The sequence below is a fragment of the Trypanosoma cruzi genome, genomic scaffold (assembly GCF_000209065.1).
Source record: "Trypanosoma cruzi strain CL Brener 1047053517021 genomic scaffold, whole genome shotgun sequence".
Classification (NCBI taxonomy): domain Eukaryota; phylum Euglenozoa; class Kinetoplastea; order Trypanosomatida; family Trypanosomatidae; genus Trypanosoma; species Trypanosoma cruzi.
Window position 1 is genome coordinate 9,009 of NW_001849471.1, and position 12,638 is coordinate 21,646.

The window sequence follows — 12,638 nt, forward strand, 5'->3', positions numbered from 1 at the left end:
ATATACGTCCTGTCGGTGTACTTCACCCAGTCACTGGCCGTTTTGGTGCTGCGGCTGGTTTGGGGACCCGTCATTGGTGCTCTTATCATCTCGCCCAACGTGACACGGTGTGCACACAACACGTTAGCGCCATTCTTAGCGGAGGACGCAGCGGAAAAGGTGTTGAGGAAAAAATTCCAAAGGGCATCTTCCGGGCAGGGTTGGTCACAATGCAGGATTTTTTTTCCTCTTCTTTCCATCACTTTAATTTTGGCGTGTCACAGTCGGAACTGCCAGCGGAAAACATGAATGAAGAGACGGAGATCCAACTCCTTTTTCGCATGGCGTTTGTTGCTCGAAAGGGCGACTTTGATTTACTTGCAAATCATTGGAAACGGTCGCTTCCCACATATTCCGATCGTCTCATCTTCTTTTATGGGCCCAATGTGAATAAAAAATTTCAGGACGCCATACGATCACTGCCGTCTTCCTCTCATGTTGAGGGCGTCTCTGGAGACAAAGAGGCCTTGAAGGACGAGAAGCGAAGCTTCAGCTCGGAGCTGGCACCCACAGCTCATTATTACATCTCCAGCGTGGGACACGACCGCGGAACATATCGACTGGTTATACATCCGCCGATGAGAAGAACGAACACAATAAGTGCCGATGAGCACCACGAACCGGGCCGATGGAATGGATTGAGGGTGGGGGATACATTGGATTCGTTGCTTATTTTCCCTCTCCATGTGATTCGTCCATCTCTTTATGAAATGCACTCGGGCCCAGACGGATCGACAATTTTAGAGAACGCGTTTTTTGACGACAATGCCAATGCTCTTTTGGTATTATTGAAAACTGTACTTACGGAAACTCATGTAAACTCGCTTCATAGAAGTGACAATAACAACGGCACAGCTCCGTATGGTTTTGTTGTTTGTGAATTTCCATTTAGGTTTGGTTGGGCTGCACTGAAAGACATGCCTCATGATGCGAACAGCCATCGAATTCTCCCACAGCCAGTCATTCGCGTTGGTCGACGATTTGGAAAAACTGAACTTAAAAAATTTGCCGGCCCTCATTCCGCCAATAATAATGGGAATAAGCGTTGGTCTGAGCGTTGCCTGGCTTCTCAATGTGCTTCTTTTGCTTCAATGCAAATTGATCACCAGGCGTCGTTAGAGCGCCTCACGGACTCCCTTTTTCGGAATCATTCTCGGAGTGAAATTGGCTCTTCTTGTTTCTGCTACTATTGGCTCCGATGTAGCAATGTTGCTGGCACCACCATCCCTACCCCTGATCCGGCGATGGTGTTCAATGTCATCTCATTGGGTGTGTTCTTCTCTGGGGTTTTGACGGCCGGTGTAAGTCGTATCACACGAATGATGTTTGACAGAAAGGAAGGACAAGACTTCGGTGAAGAAGGATCCACACTAAACCGCTCGATTGACGTTGAAGGAAAGAAGCAAAAAAAGTAGCGACGGGGCGTATTTCCCCGTGGGATCTCGCTGGTATACGGGAGAATATTTCTCTCTTTCACACAATTTCTCCTTTTTTTTCTTTTTTTTTTTTTTTTTTTCCTTTTTCCCTGCGTGTATGCGATGTAAATGGACGATGAGGACGAGGATATTGAAGGCGAATTGGGTTTTGACCCTCACTTAATGATATGTTTGCATATTTTTGTTGGTTGTTGTTTTTTGTCTCTGATAATAAAAGCAATAATAATCATAATAATAATCTTCCTTTATTTTGTGTGTGTTTGGTGTTGTTTTTATTGTTATTTTTATTATTTTTTGTTAACGAACATATTTCAACTGACTGCAGTAAAAAAAAAAAAAAAAATTAAGCCATCTAAAGAAATAAGTCATGTTGTCTCTGGACTCGTACGTCTACCCGAGGGGCGGTGCCGCTGCTTCCTTTTCTTCCCCACTCATGGATTGTACGAGCGCTATCCACAACTCGGATAATATTCAAAACGGTGCGCCCCATTTCACAACGGTAAAGAGCGTCAACGCTGTAGCATCGGCGGGAATTGTGAAGGAAACGACATATGCCGCGTCAGAATCCCAGAGATTTGTCTTCCCGATAAAACATACCAATAACCCGTACACGCGTACATCGGTGGACGGTTCTCCCTGCGTCCCCACGTCTCCCCTTTCCGCGGAGGTGAGATTTCTGATGTCGTACAAGGAGGAAGACACGAAAAGCTTCAATACGTTGATGTCGACATCCAACGAGCCACGCATGATGGCAACGGTGGCGAAAAGCAGCTGCAGTGCTTTGCAGGGTCCTATGAAGAAGGGTGTTTTTCCACCTGCTCCTCGCAGCAGCACAATCAAACAATCCGCTTATCGCTCCCCACCATTCGTCAAGGCTGCTGGTGCTGCTACTGCTCCTACAACACCCACTGTTATGAGCACCAATCCCATCAGCACGGAGTTGACATTGTCGTCAACCCACGCCACAGCAAGGCGTCTGGAGATTCCGAATACCCGTACCAATGCTGTGCACCAATCACCTCAAACAAATACTTCTGGTTCTTCTGCGGCAGCAACGACAACGACAACATCTACTTCAGTAACGCATGTCCGGTGCAAGCGCGTATACGTGAACGGACGTCCCATGACTGTGTGGCTTAATGGTAACGAGCCTTCTCAATAAGGGAAGGGATACGTGCAACGGGGCGGCTACGAAACCACTTTTTTTTTTTCTATTCCTGGCGGTTGTGAATTCAATAAACTAAAATAAAATAAAATAGAAATGAACATAAAAAAAACAATAAAAAAAAAACAGAAAGGGAGTGATAGAAACGGAATGTGGATGAGTGAACGCTGCATTTATTTATTTATTTTTAGTTGTTGTTGTTCTTTTTATTGGGTGCTTTTTCTATTTTCTTTTTGATTTTTTTTTTTTTTTTGGGTTTGCTGCGGTGGTGTTTTCGCTGCTCTCTGGGCGCGTGGAGAAAGTGGGCGTTGTGGAATGGGATGAGGAGACTGTTGGGTGTGTATGTGGGGGGGGGGGGCGCCATGTTTTTATTTTCTCTTCTCTTCTCTTTGGGGACGAGAAGGGGATGCACATGCATATTTTTGTGTCAATGTGCAGATACATACACGTGATACTTTTTGCTACCATCGAGATGCGTGCAACGCGACATGGAACTGAAGGGAGTGGTGGCAATGCTAGGAGTCTGTGACCGGGTACGTTGCCTCTGCGCGTGTGGGTGTGTCTGGTGCTTCAATTTAAATGAATGACGACGTGAACGGGCAACACAAAAACAACAACAACAACAACAACAACAAAAGGGGGCGGGAATTGAATTCGCAGTGGTTCACCCACCAAGAACTTTTTTTCTTCTTCTTCTTCTTTCTTTCGGTTATTTTTTTTTTTTTTTTGTGTGTGTGTGTTTGTGTCCCTTTCATGAGTTCAGCCCACACACGCAAATGTGCGCATTCTCACATTTAATCTCTTTAAAAAAGGGAAAAAAAATTTTTTTATTTCTTTCTTGGTGGTGATGCTTTTTTGTGTGTGTGTGCGTGTGCTCAACTTGTTTATTATTTCTTGTTGTATTTACCATCTTCCAAAAATTCTGCGTGTGCGTGAGGCATGTGTACATATATATACATATGGATATATACAGAAAATACAGAAACATATATGTATATAACTTCAATTGTTTTTGATTGCCACAGTTTTTGGCTTATTACATTCATTGTGTTGTTGGAAATGCTCCGTTTTTGTTTTATTTTTGCATGCATTCAAAACAATTTGCTTCTTTTCCCATCTTTGCGCAGAAGTGGGGAGAAGGGAATGGAAATGGGAGGGGGGCGACGAGCGACGAGCAAAGGACATTACCGGATAGAGAAGAGAGATAGAGAGGCCAATTATTACAACGCATGTATGCGTTGATGAGTATAACTGGGGGGGAGAAGGACGAGAGAAAAATTAATCGTTCTGTTTGTTGTTGTTGTGTTTTTTGTTTTTGTTTTTGTTTTCCCCCCACCGCCCTCCCCCCCCCCCCCTTCCCTTTTTTTTTTTTAGTTAAAGTCTCATATATTTATCGTTACCGTCGGTCAGCAATGCTTCTCCATGAATTAAAAAGAGACTTGGCATGTCATGCATGCATGCACGTATATATCTATCTATATCTATAAATAAATAAAAATAAAAATATAGCGCGAGGGCCTTTGTTACAACACCCGGTTCTCGATTCCCAACCACGCGCCTTTCCCACCGCACCCACCGCCACAAATCATTCCCTTTTTTCTTTTCTTTTCTTTTCAACTTTACGCAGCCTCTCCGACGGCAGGAAAAAGGAAGGAAGGAATAAAGAGAGGAAGAGTTAATAGAGGCGTATTCCAGAATATGAGACGACACTGAGAGGATGCAAGGAAGGGAGGAAAAAAAAAAAAAAATTACACCTTTTGGACAAAAAAGAGAAACAGATGAGATGGATAATCCAACGGAAAAAATAAAATAAAATAAAATAAAAATAAAAAGCAATGAAGAAAAAAAGAAAAGAAGACGTTTGTTTATACCGGCTTGTGTGGAATTCACTCCTGAGTAGCAACACCATTGATTTATTCGTGACCTCATGCTGATGATTCCTTTTTCTTGACTTTAATATTTTATCCTTCGCGGGAAACGAATTATTTATGGTCAAAAACGAAAGCCCGCGAAGAAGCTTTATTTATGTTGTTGTTTTTTTTCATTTGGGGCAGGAAGGGAATTTTTTTTTTTTTTTTTTTCGGGCGAGGGTGCCTTTGGTGCTCTTGTGGCTGTTTCTTTGGTTCTTATTTTATTTATTTTCTTCGATTCCCATTTATTCACGCGATGTTTTTTTTTTTTTTTTCTTTTGCGCCAAATGCGTTTTACGGCCTTCGCCTCTCCCGTCCCTCGTTGACCCCGCACGGTTAATAAAACGGTGGGGCGGCCGGGGACTGGAGGGTGGGGAAGAGACGACGCATGAGAGGATGCTGCGGCGGGTGCGCACGGCGAGATGAGGTCCAAGGACTGTATTTCACTCCGTCTGTCCGCTCCACGCCACACGTGGGCTTTTCGTATCCGCTCGGTTATTGGTGGCAAGACGATCTTCCGTCTTTTTTTTTTCTTTTTTTTCTTTTCTTTGATTTTTGATTTTTGTTGTTGTTTTATTTTTGGGGACTCGTCCCATGGCTGTGTCGCCCGCCTCTTCTTTTTCTCCCGCGTGGGTGCGGCGGCTCTTGGTGCCCCCTTCGCCTTCCGTGTTGTGTATACGGGGGAGGGGCGAGGGAGGGGAGGGGAGGAAAATAACGGAAAAGAGACAAGTGAAACGAACAGGAAAAAAGGTTTCTGGGGAGGAGGGGGTCTTTAGCAGGCGATTTATTATAGCACAAAAGGAAGAAAGAAAAAAGAAAAAAGAAAACAAAGAAACAGGACGCAATTTTATTTTATTTTATTTTTTGGTGCTTTGCCTATTCGCGGTCCGGGTGGGCTTTGGTAGAAAACGTGAGAGAAGGGGGGATGCAATTTTATTTGCTTTTTTTCTTTTCTTTTCATGTGTGTGTGTGCTTTTTAATTGTTTGTTGTGTTTCTACGAAATTTAGCGCTGTTTTTACTGCGACCACCACCAACTCTTTTTTTTTTCTTTTTTCTTCTTACTTTTACTGATGCCTTTGATCTTTTTGTCTGTTGCTACGCAGCGATATATTGTAATGCATCGGGTTGAAGGGAGCAGGGGTGGAGGGGTGGAGCCGTTAAGGCCTCTTCCTTTGCTGTATACTCTTTTCTTCTTTTCGTGTTTGTTTGTTTGTTTCTTTGCCGTTTGAAGGCTTGTTTTTTTTTTTTTTCTTTCTTCTTTACTGTGCGCCAGAAAACGACTGCGTTGGGCAATAATGAGACTACACACGCGCGGGCATCAACGATATATTAGCAACTGTGAACGGTGATTGCAGCCTTTGCCTCCTTTTTTTTTTTTTTGTTGTTGTTATTATTGTTTTGTTTTATCATCATACCGCTTGGAACATCTCCTCCTGCAGTGATATATATATATATATATATGTGTGTATTACGGCAGTGGATGGTGCCACTATTGTTGTTTTGCACCTCATGTGCGACTGTGTGGTAGACACAGCGCAACGTCCAGCGGAGGGGGAGGTGCGGTGCGGAAGATTATGATGAGCTGCGGCATGACGCAGGGACACTCATAACAGGTAACATTAACGATGATAACAGCAGCGATGTGTGTGGGGAGGGGGAGTTGTGTGCCTTCTGTGCGGCTCATGAACCCCGCCGCCACTCGTAACGCCCCCACGCGCCTTCCACCGCTGCCCACACGGGGGAGGCGGCAACGAGAGGGGTAAAAAAAATGAGCGAAATTTTATTTTATTTTTGGTTGTTGTTCCTCATTGCGTCTTGCACAATCCAGACATTTTGCCGGTCGATGGAAGGCGTCCGATGGGGAGACTGCAGGTGGGCTGGACGGGGCATTTTTGCACCAACGAAAGGAATGAAAAGAAGAAATGAAAATAAATTTATTTAATCATTGTACGCTTTTGTTTTTGTTGTTGTTGTTTTCTTACATCCTTTACCTGGTGAGTGCATTTTTGTTTTTTTGTTGTTTTTCCTTTTCCCTGCATCGATCACGATGCCTGTGCTTTCTCTTTGTATTTTGGAGGAGACCACAGACATATTCATCCCATCTTTTTTTTTTTTTTTTTGATTGATTGATTGATTTAATTATGTTTATATTTACATGTAAACAGGGTTCCACCTGTGCGTGGTGGAGAAGAGTCCGACCAGCAGGTAAACAGACACGCACAAATGGGACCATTTTAAAGGATTAACGGAGGGGGGCAATCGAAGAAAATAAAAAAGGAACATCGCGAAAGACTCTTGCCTTTAATAAACTTATTTAATTCTTTTTTTTATTATTATTATTTTTATTTGAAAGCAAAAAACATAAAAAAAAAATATATTTATTTGGATGCGTGTGTGTTTTTTTTTCTTTTTTTTTTGGGTGTGTGTGTGTGTGTGTCTGTGTTTTTACAGACGTTTGTGGGATTGCCAATGATGTCGGAACACATATCTGCATCCATAACTCTGCCGGTGTTTTCACTTGCATGCCAATGCGGTTTTCCCTGCCTTTTGAACGCTGCCGGATGTTGTTGGTTCTCAACTTCCAAAGGCATACGGCTCACAAGGGGCCATATTCAATAACTATTCCACAAGAATTTATTACTCTTTTCTGGTAATGAGTGCAGTGCGGGTATTTTTCTTATGAATGAAAAGAGGCGCATACACACAAACATATACATATACGTATGTGTTTATACGAATGCTATTGCCATTGATACATGTGTTATTAAACACGTTTATCTAGAGGAGAAAAAGGGGAAAAGCGATGAAATGACATCGTCACTAGGTCGATTGGTTTGTGTGTGCGGTGGGAGGAGAGCGGTGGGCAAGCGAATAAAATAAAAATATGAAAATGAGGAAGATGTGCACCGTGCGAGGCCAGACGGTTTTCTGCCGCCCTTGCCACCTTCACCACGACCACCACTTCTCTCGGCCAAATCGTATCCAAGTCGAGGGTAAGGTTTAGAATAAGAATCACATAACGAGAAATCACGAAGGGATTCAGGTATTTGTTTGGTGCCAGCATCAGAAGAATGAGAGGAACAGAGAAAAGAATAATAATAAGTATATATATATATATGTATATATACTTTCTTATGCTATTAGAATAAGAATAGCAATTATGCGTATGCTTTTTTTTTTCTTTTTTCTTTTTGTTTTACTATGTTGGGCTTTTGTTGCAACTGTTTGTTTGATTTATGCGGCAACTGTCTACATTGGGGGAGGTGTGAGATTGCCGCCTTTCCTTTTTTCGTTTTGTTCACTCGAGCACACTGAGGGAGGGAAGACCGGGAATGAGTGGATTAAAAAAAAAAAAAAATGAAGGGGGAAATGGGCGACAAAAAAAAAAAAAAAAACAGAGATAATAGGCAGAAAGTCTTGAGATGCGCAAACACTATTTCCAGGACCTTCTTTGTGCATTTCAAACACATGACTGAGATCCAAAGTGATCGGGTTTTTTTCTACTTTGTTTTTTTATCTTCCACATCTTTTTTTTTTTATTTGGGCGATGCAGTGGCTTTTGTTAGGTGTACGCTTATGCCTCCTTCACGCCCGGAATTTGAGAACCCGCCGGATGTTCTCTACAACAAAACTGGTGCCACCCGTTACACCAGCAGCACGCGTGTCCAGACGGTGCAGAGGGCCATGACATTGCGTGCATTAGAACTTCTTGGCATTCCTTCTGGTCGACAAGCGTTGCTGTTGGACATTGGGTGTGGCAGTGGGATCAGTGGAGATGTGATTCGTGAAGTGGGACACACGTGGATTGGTGTGGACATCAGCAAAGACATGTTGATGCTAGCCAAGGAGCTGGAAGAGAAGGAGGAATCTGAGGTGGGAAAGGAAGAGGATTCACATAGTGATGGGCAAGATGGCTTAAAAGAATGTGGTGGATGTAATCCTGGCAATGATCTTAAAAATGTGAAGTGGGGTCTTATTACGGAATCGGACGACGACGACAAGGATGAGGATGAGGATGGCAATGAAGAAAATACTGGTACGATGACGGGCCCTTCAATGGTTGAGGTTCTGCGTGGAGACATGGGTCAGGGTTTGCCGTTTCGTCCCGGGTCCTTTGACGGAGCAGTCTCTATATCAGCGGTGCAGTGGCTTTGTCAAAGTGACTGTCGCGGACATGTGCCACAGCGACGCCTACGTGCGCTGTTTCAATCCCTTTACAATGCACTCCATCGAGGCGCGAAGGCCGCTCTTCAGTTTTACCCAAGCAATGTTGAACAAGTGCACATGATCACGCGTGCCGCCATGCTATGCGGTTTTACGGGTGGCGTGGTGGTAGATTTCCCACACAGTGCCAAGGCGAAAAAACATTATTTGGTGATACAGGCCGGTCAAGTTGCGGGTGGGTTTGTTCCCCGTTTGCCGATTGACGTTCATGACAGTGATGAAGAGGATGAAGCCTCATTCAGCGACGAGGAGGGTGATGAACAATATATGACGGCTCGTGTGGGTGGTCGCGTGCGTGTGAAACGTTCCCGCTCTCACAACGACGGTCCGGCTCGCAAGAGGCGCCGGAAGGACAATCGTCCCGTCACAGGCACGAAAGAATGGGTGCTGCTTAAGAAATCTGAAAGGCGCAAGTTTGGCCTCCCCACGACGGACGACTCCAAGTACACCATGCGCAAACGCCGGCCACGGTTTTAGACCGCGGGAGCGAAAATAAAATCTCACTTGCGGTGGCGATGATGACTTGGAAGTGGAATCTTTCTCCACCCACATTTGTGCCTCCTTTCCGCCCCACGGAGGCATCGGTGGCTTCTCTCAAATAAATTTTGAGTCTCATGACAAGAGACATCAAAAAAAAAAAAAAAAAAAAAAGAAAGAAAAGAGAAGAATAGGCGTGTAACTCATGTTAGGCGGCAGTTAAACATGAATCGTAAGGCGATTTAATCAACAAAGTGAGATGGGGCGTGTGCAATGGGCTGAATCTTAAATAACTGAGGTTTTTTACGCCGATGTGCTTCTATTTTTTTTTGGGTTTCTATTTATTTTTTTTTTCTTTTTGCGTTTGTGCTTTTGGTTGTATGATCTGTGCGGGGGGAGAAGGGAGAGAAAAAGTGGGCGGACGCATTCCATCAAAGGGGTTTCTTCGGCCTGCGAGAGGGATTGGGTGGGCGCAGGATAGAGCTTTAGAGAGGGCGGTAAGGAGAAAACCTCACGGATAGAGAGGGATAAGAAGAAGGGCTCCATACCCGGTGGGGGTCAGTCACAATGTCGGACTATGATCGAGATAGTGATGAGTCCTCCGTGGACGAGATGAGCAAGCGGTTTGTACCCGTGCGCTGTATGGAGGAGTTTCAAGCGTCGGTTGCGGCAGAGGAGGAGTGCCTATGTGCCCTCGTTTTTACATCATTTTTATGCCCATTTAGTGCGAACGTGTTGCCTTTTGTGAAAGATAATTTTGTCCTTTCGGAGGAGCCCCAAACTCGCCTTGTGCGTTACTTTCACGTGGCGTTAGTGCCCGAGGAGAAGACGGACATAACGAGACTGCTTCAAAAGGACCCGGTATTCATTGCGACCAACCGACAACCCACAGGGCTGCAAAAAAAGCAGCTCCACAAGCAGGCCTATGATAATTTGATGGAACTGCTAACCTTCCTTGAAGTCTGCAGCACCCCATGTATGATGTTTTTTGTCCAGGGTCAATGTGTAAGGATTTCAGACGACGTTGTGGACGCTCCCCGAGTTATCGCGACGGGAAGTTCCATGAGAAAATGGAAGGCTGTTCTCCAAAACGCGGTGGTGCGGCGAAACGAGCTTTTGCGTGAGTATGACGCCGAAAAGAGACGTGAGAAGCGACGGATTGAGAGGGAAAAACGCCGAGAGGCGCGAAGGCGCGCAAAGGCCGAGGAAGAGGAAGAAGACGAGGAGGATGTTTAAAAAAAAAAAAAAGGAAGCTGCAAGCTATAGCGCCTTTTAAACCAAATTCTTTCCTGTTTTTCTCACAGTGAGAGGACTCATGTATAATACATATGGTAACAAAACAAAACGATCGTGAATATCCGAGGGATTTACGATGTGTGTTTGCTTCTTCATTTTTGATTTTTCTTTGTGCTTGCCGTGTTGCTGTCCTTTCAGCTTAGACTCTGGCACCAACCGACTTTGTACTTCCAATTATTATTATTATTGCTATTGCGCTTGTGGATTTTCTTGTGGTTTTTTTCACAGTTGAAGGCGGTGATAATTGTCACCACCGAGTAAGTGATGTTTGCGCAGCAACGGACGTTAGAGGGGGTTACTGCGGGGGTGGGATCGCGGGTTTCAAGCATTACGTGGGAGGAGGAATTGCTACTTCGTGGTGTGCGACCGGACAGTGGATATGTGCCGCTGCTTCATCCAGTCTTTCCCTCGCCGCGAAGCAAAGGCGATGGCGGGAGTTCTGCTTCCCCTGAAGTCACGCGCGGAGTGTTTGCGGGCGATGATGTTAGTGGATGTGGATTGAAGGGGGAGCGGCTTGCAGGAAACCCGGGGGATAAACCACGCACCCTCAGTCCCCCGAAAGCTATTAGTGCAAGGCTTCAGAGGAAAGAACTTGCGAATTCTCCTGGCGGCGAAAGTGTGATTGGGTACTCCTCCGATGGTGGGCTCTCCAGTATCACGCAGGGTCGCGTCATGCCGCCCTCACTGGTGCCACCACGTGTTATTGTCCCCTCCCTCATTCCTATGCGTGATGAGGCTCCACCACCAACGCGAGAACGGACGCAACCCCCCAATACACGTTTGAAGGGGCACTCTGGAGGCTTCCTTCCCCCGTTGAATACGGACGCATCCAGGGATGTGGAAATAGCGAAGGTTTCTTCCTCCAAGGAGCCTGTGAGTAGTCAAAAGTTAAATCCCGTGGGAGGATCCGCTCCGTTTAGTAGTGGTGCAAATCCTATCAGTGACACGGAAGCAACGCTTGCCAGATTGGGCGACTTCATTCTACCCAGTAGTTGGCCCTCGCAAGACAATAATGCGAAACACCTTGGTAGACGATGTAGCACCAGCAGAAAAACAGCTTTGGCGCCTGTGAGGAGCGGCAGGAAAAGTCCAGTGGGGGTGGTGGATAAAAGAAAGGTGTTATTGTATGAGAATAGCAGGAAAAAGAGGGAATCTGAAGTTCACGGTGTCAAATGAAGTGGCGATCTACGCCCTCTCTGCAAATAGGTATGACACAAGCTTTATCCCTCATGGGCATGTGGAGAAGAAACCCAATACGATCACCGCTATTTATGGATGGTTCAATGGGAACAGCAACAAGAAAGAAAAAAAAAGGGAAGCTCTAACCCACTCAAACACACACACACAATAGGAATTTTTTTTTCTTGTCTGAAAGACGTTTATTTGTGAATTCTTACAAAAGGAGAGGAATGCACGTGATCCACGTGTACGCATGCATGCGAGGGAATGACGTGAAGGAATAAAAAAAAAAAAGGCGTGGGTGAAAACAGATTTTTCCAAAACCGTAAAAAGGCACGAAAGAAAAAAAAGAGAAACAAAACAACAAACGTACAACTTTTTAAAATTTTCTTCAAACGATTTTTTTTGTGTGTGTCTTTTTTTTTTTTTTTTGTTTCACCATTTCATTCTTCTTGTTTGGTTTCGTGGAGAACAACAGAAAAGATCTTCTTTACATTGCGGGCATTCACCTGCCCGCTGCAGTCTCACTCCCTTTTAAATTGAGATGAGGCGTGTGCGTTATTATCTCACAGTACCAACACCACACCGGCGTCATTCTTTTGTTGTTGTTGCGACTTAAAGCTACACGGGAGAGAAACAGAGAGAGAGAGAGAAAAGGTGTTTGTGTGGGAGAGACGGTTTTTTTAGAGATTTGAATGAAGCGAGAGGGGGGGAAGGGGATGGAATCGCAGCTTATACGAAGGGAGTAAAATAGAGTTTTATTGCCAAGGGTGGACAATATTATTTAGTTTATTTGTGAATGATGAAACATCTTTTTTTTTTTTTTGGGTTTTTTATGTACCGCACGTTTTGCCATTGTACGTGCGGTTGGGAAAGTGGTGGTGAGGGTGTGTTCACCCCCTCCCCCTCTC

At 44.7% G+C, this 12,638-nt stretch overlaps 5 protein-coding genes across 5 annotated transcripts, besides 24 other annotated features; all 5 read left to right on the plus strand.

Annotated features, from left to right (window-relative positions):
- Tc00.1047053503923.50 (glycosylphosphatidylinositol (GPI) anchor, putative) lies at positions 1 to 1,454 on the plus strand (the record flags this gene model as incomplete). Its single annotated transcript, XM_802178.1, has 1 exon — positions 1 to 1,454. A coding segment is annotated over one exon (1,454 nt), but the record flags the coding sequence as incomplete, so codon positions are not given.
- Positions 1 to 12,638: a sequence feature (heterozygous, non-Esmeraldo-like haplotype).
- Positions 1,528 to 1,562: a microsatellite.
- Positions 1,683 to 1,714: a microsatellite.
- Positions 1,801 to 1,822: a sequence feature (AT_rich).
- Tc00.1047053503923.40 (hypothetical protein, conserved) lies at positions 1,843 to 2,637 on the plus strand (the record flags this gene model as incomplete). Its single annotated transcript, XM_802177.1, has 1 exon — positions 1,843 to 2,637. The coding sequence occupies one exon, from the start codon at positions 1,843 to 1,845 to the stop codon at positions 2,635 to 2,637; it is 795 nt and encodes a 264-aa protein (XP_807270.1).
- Positions 2,710 to 2,765: a microsatellite.
- Positions 2,858 to 2,893: a microsatellite.
- Positions 3,245 to 3,275: a microsatellite.
- Positions 3,320 to 3,368: a sequence feature (A-rich).
- Positions 3,580 to 3,639: a microsatellite.
- Positions 3,931 to 3,968: a microsatellite.
- Positions 4,123 to 4,148: a sequence feature (AT_rich).
- Positions 4,236 to 4,255: a microsatellite.
- Positions 4,442 to 4,471: a microsatellite.
- Positions 4,701 to 4,721: a sequence feature (AT_rich).
- Positions 5,073 to 5,131: a sequence feature (A-rich).
- Positions 5,348 to 5,385: a sequence feature (CT-rich).
- Positions 5,395 to 5,414: a microsatellite.
- Positions 5,735 to 5,812: a sequence feature (A-rich).
- Positions 5,993 to 6,020: a microsatellite.
- Positions 6,852 to 6,935: a sequence feature (AT_rich).
- Positions 6,971 to 6,994: a microsatellite.
- Positions 7,655 to 7,678: a microsatellite.
- Positions 7,895 to 7,946: a sequence feature (T-rich).
- Tc00.1047053503923.30 (hypothetical protein, conserved) lies at positions 8,020 to 9,252 on the plus strand (the record flags this gene model as incomplete). Its single annotated transcript, XM_802176.1, has 1 exon — positions 8,020 to 9,252. One exon carries the CDS (start codon positions 8,020 to 8,022, stop codon positions 9,250 to 9,252), a length of 1,233 nt encoding a protein of 410 aa, XP_807269.1.
- Positions 9,405 to 9,443: a microsatellite.
- Positions 9,820 to 10,488, plus strand: Tc00.1047053503923.20 (hypothetical protein, conserved; the record flags this gene model as incomplete). Its single annotated transcript, XM_802175.1, has 1 exon — positions 9,820 to 10,488. The coding sequence occupies one exon, from the start codon at positions 9,820 to 9,822 to the stop codon at positions 10,486 to 10,488; it is 669 nt and encodes a 222-aa protein (XP_807268.1).
- Positions 10,813 to 11,724, plus strand: Tc00.1047053503923.10 (hypothetical protein, conserved; the record flags this gene model as incomplete). Its single annotated transcript, XM_802174.1, has 1 exon — positions 10,813 to 11,724. One exon carries the CDS (start codon positions 10,813 to 10,815, stop codon positions 11,722 to 11,724), a length of 912 nt encoding a protein of 303 aa, XP_807267.1.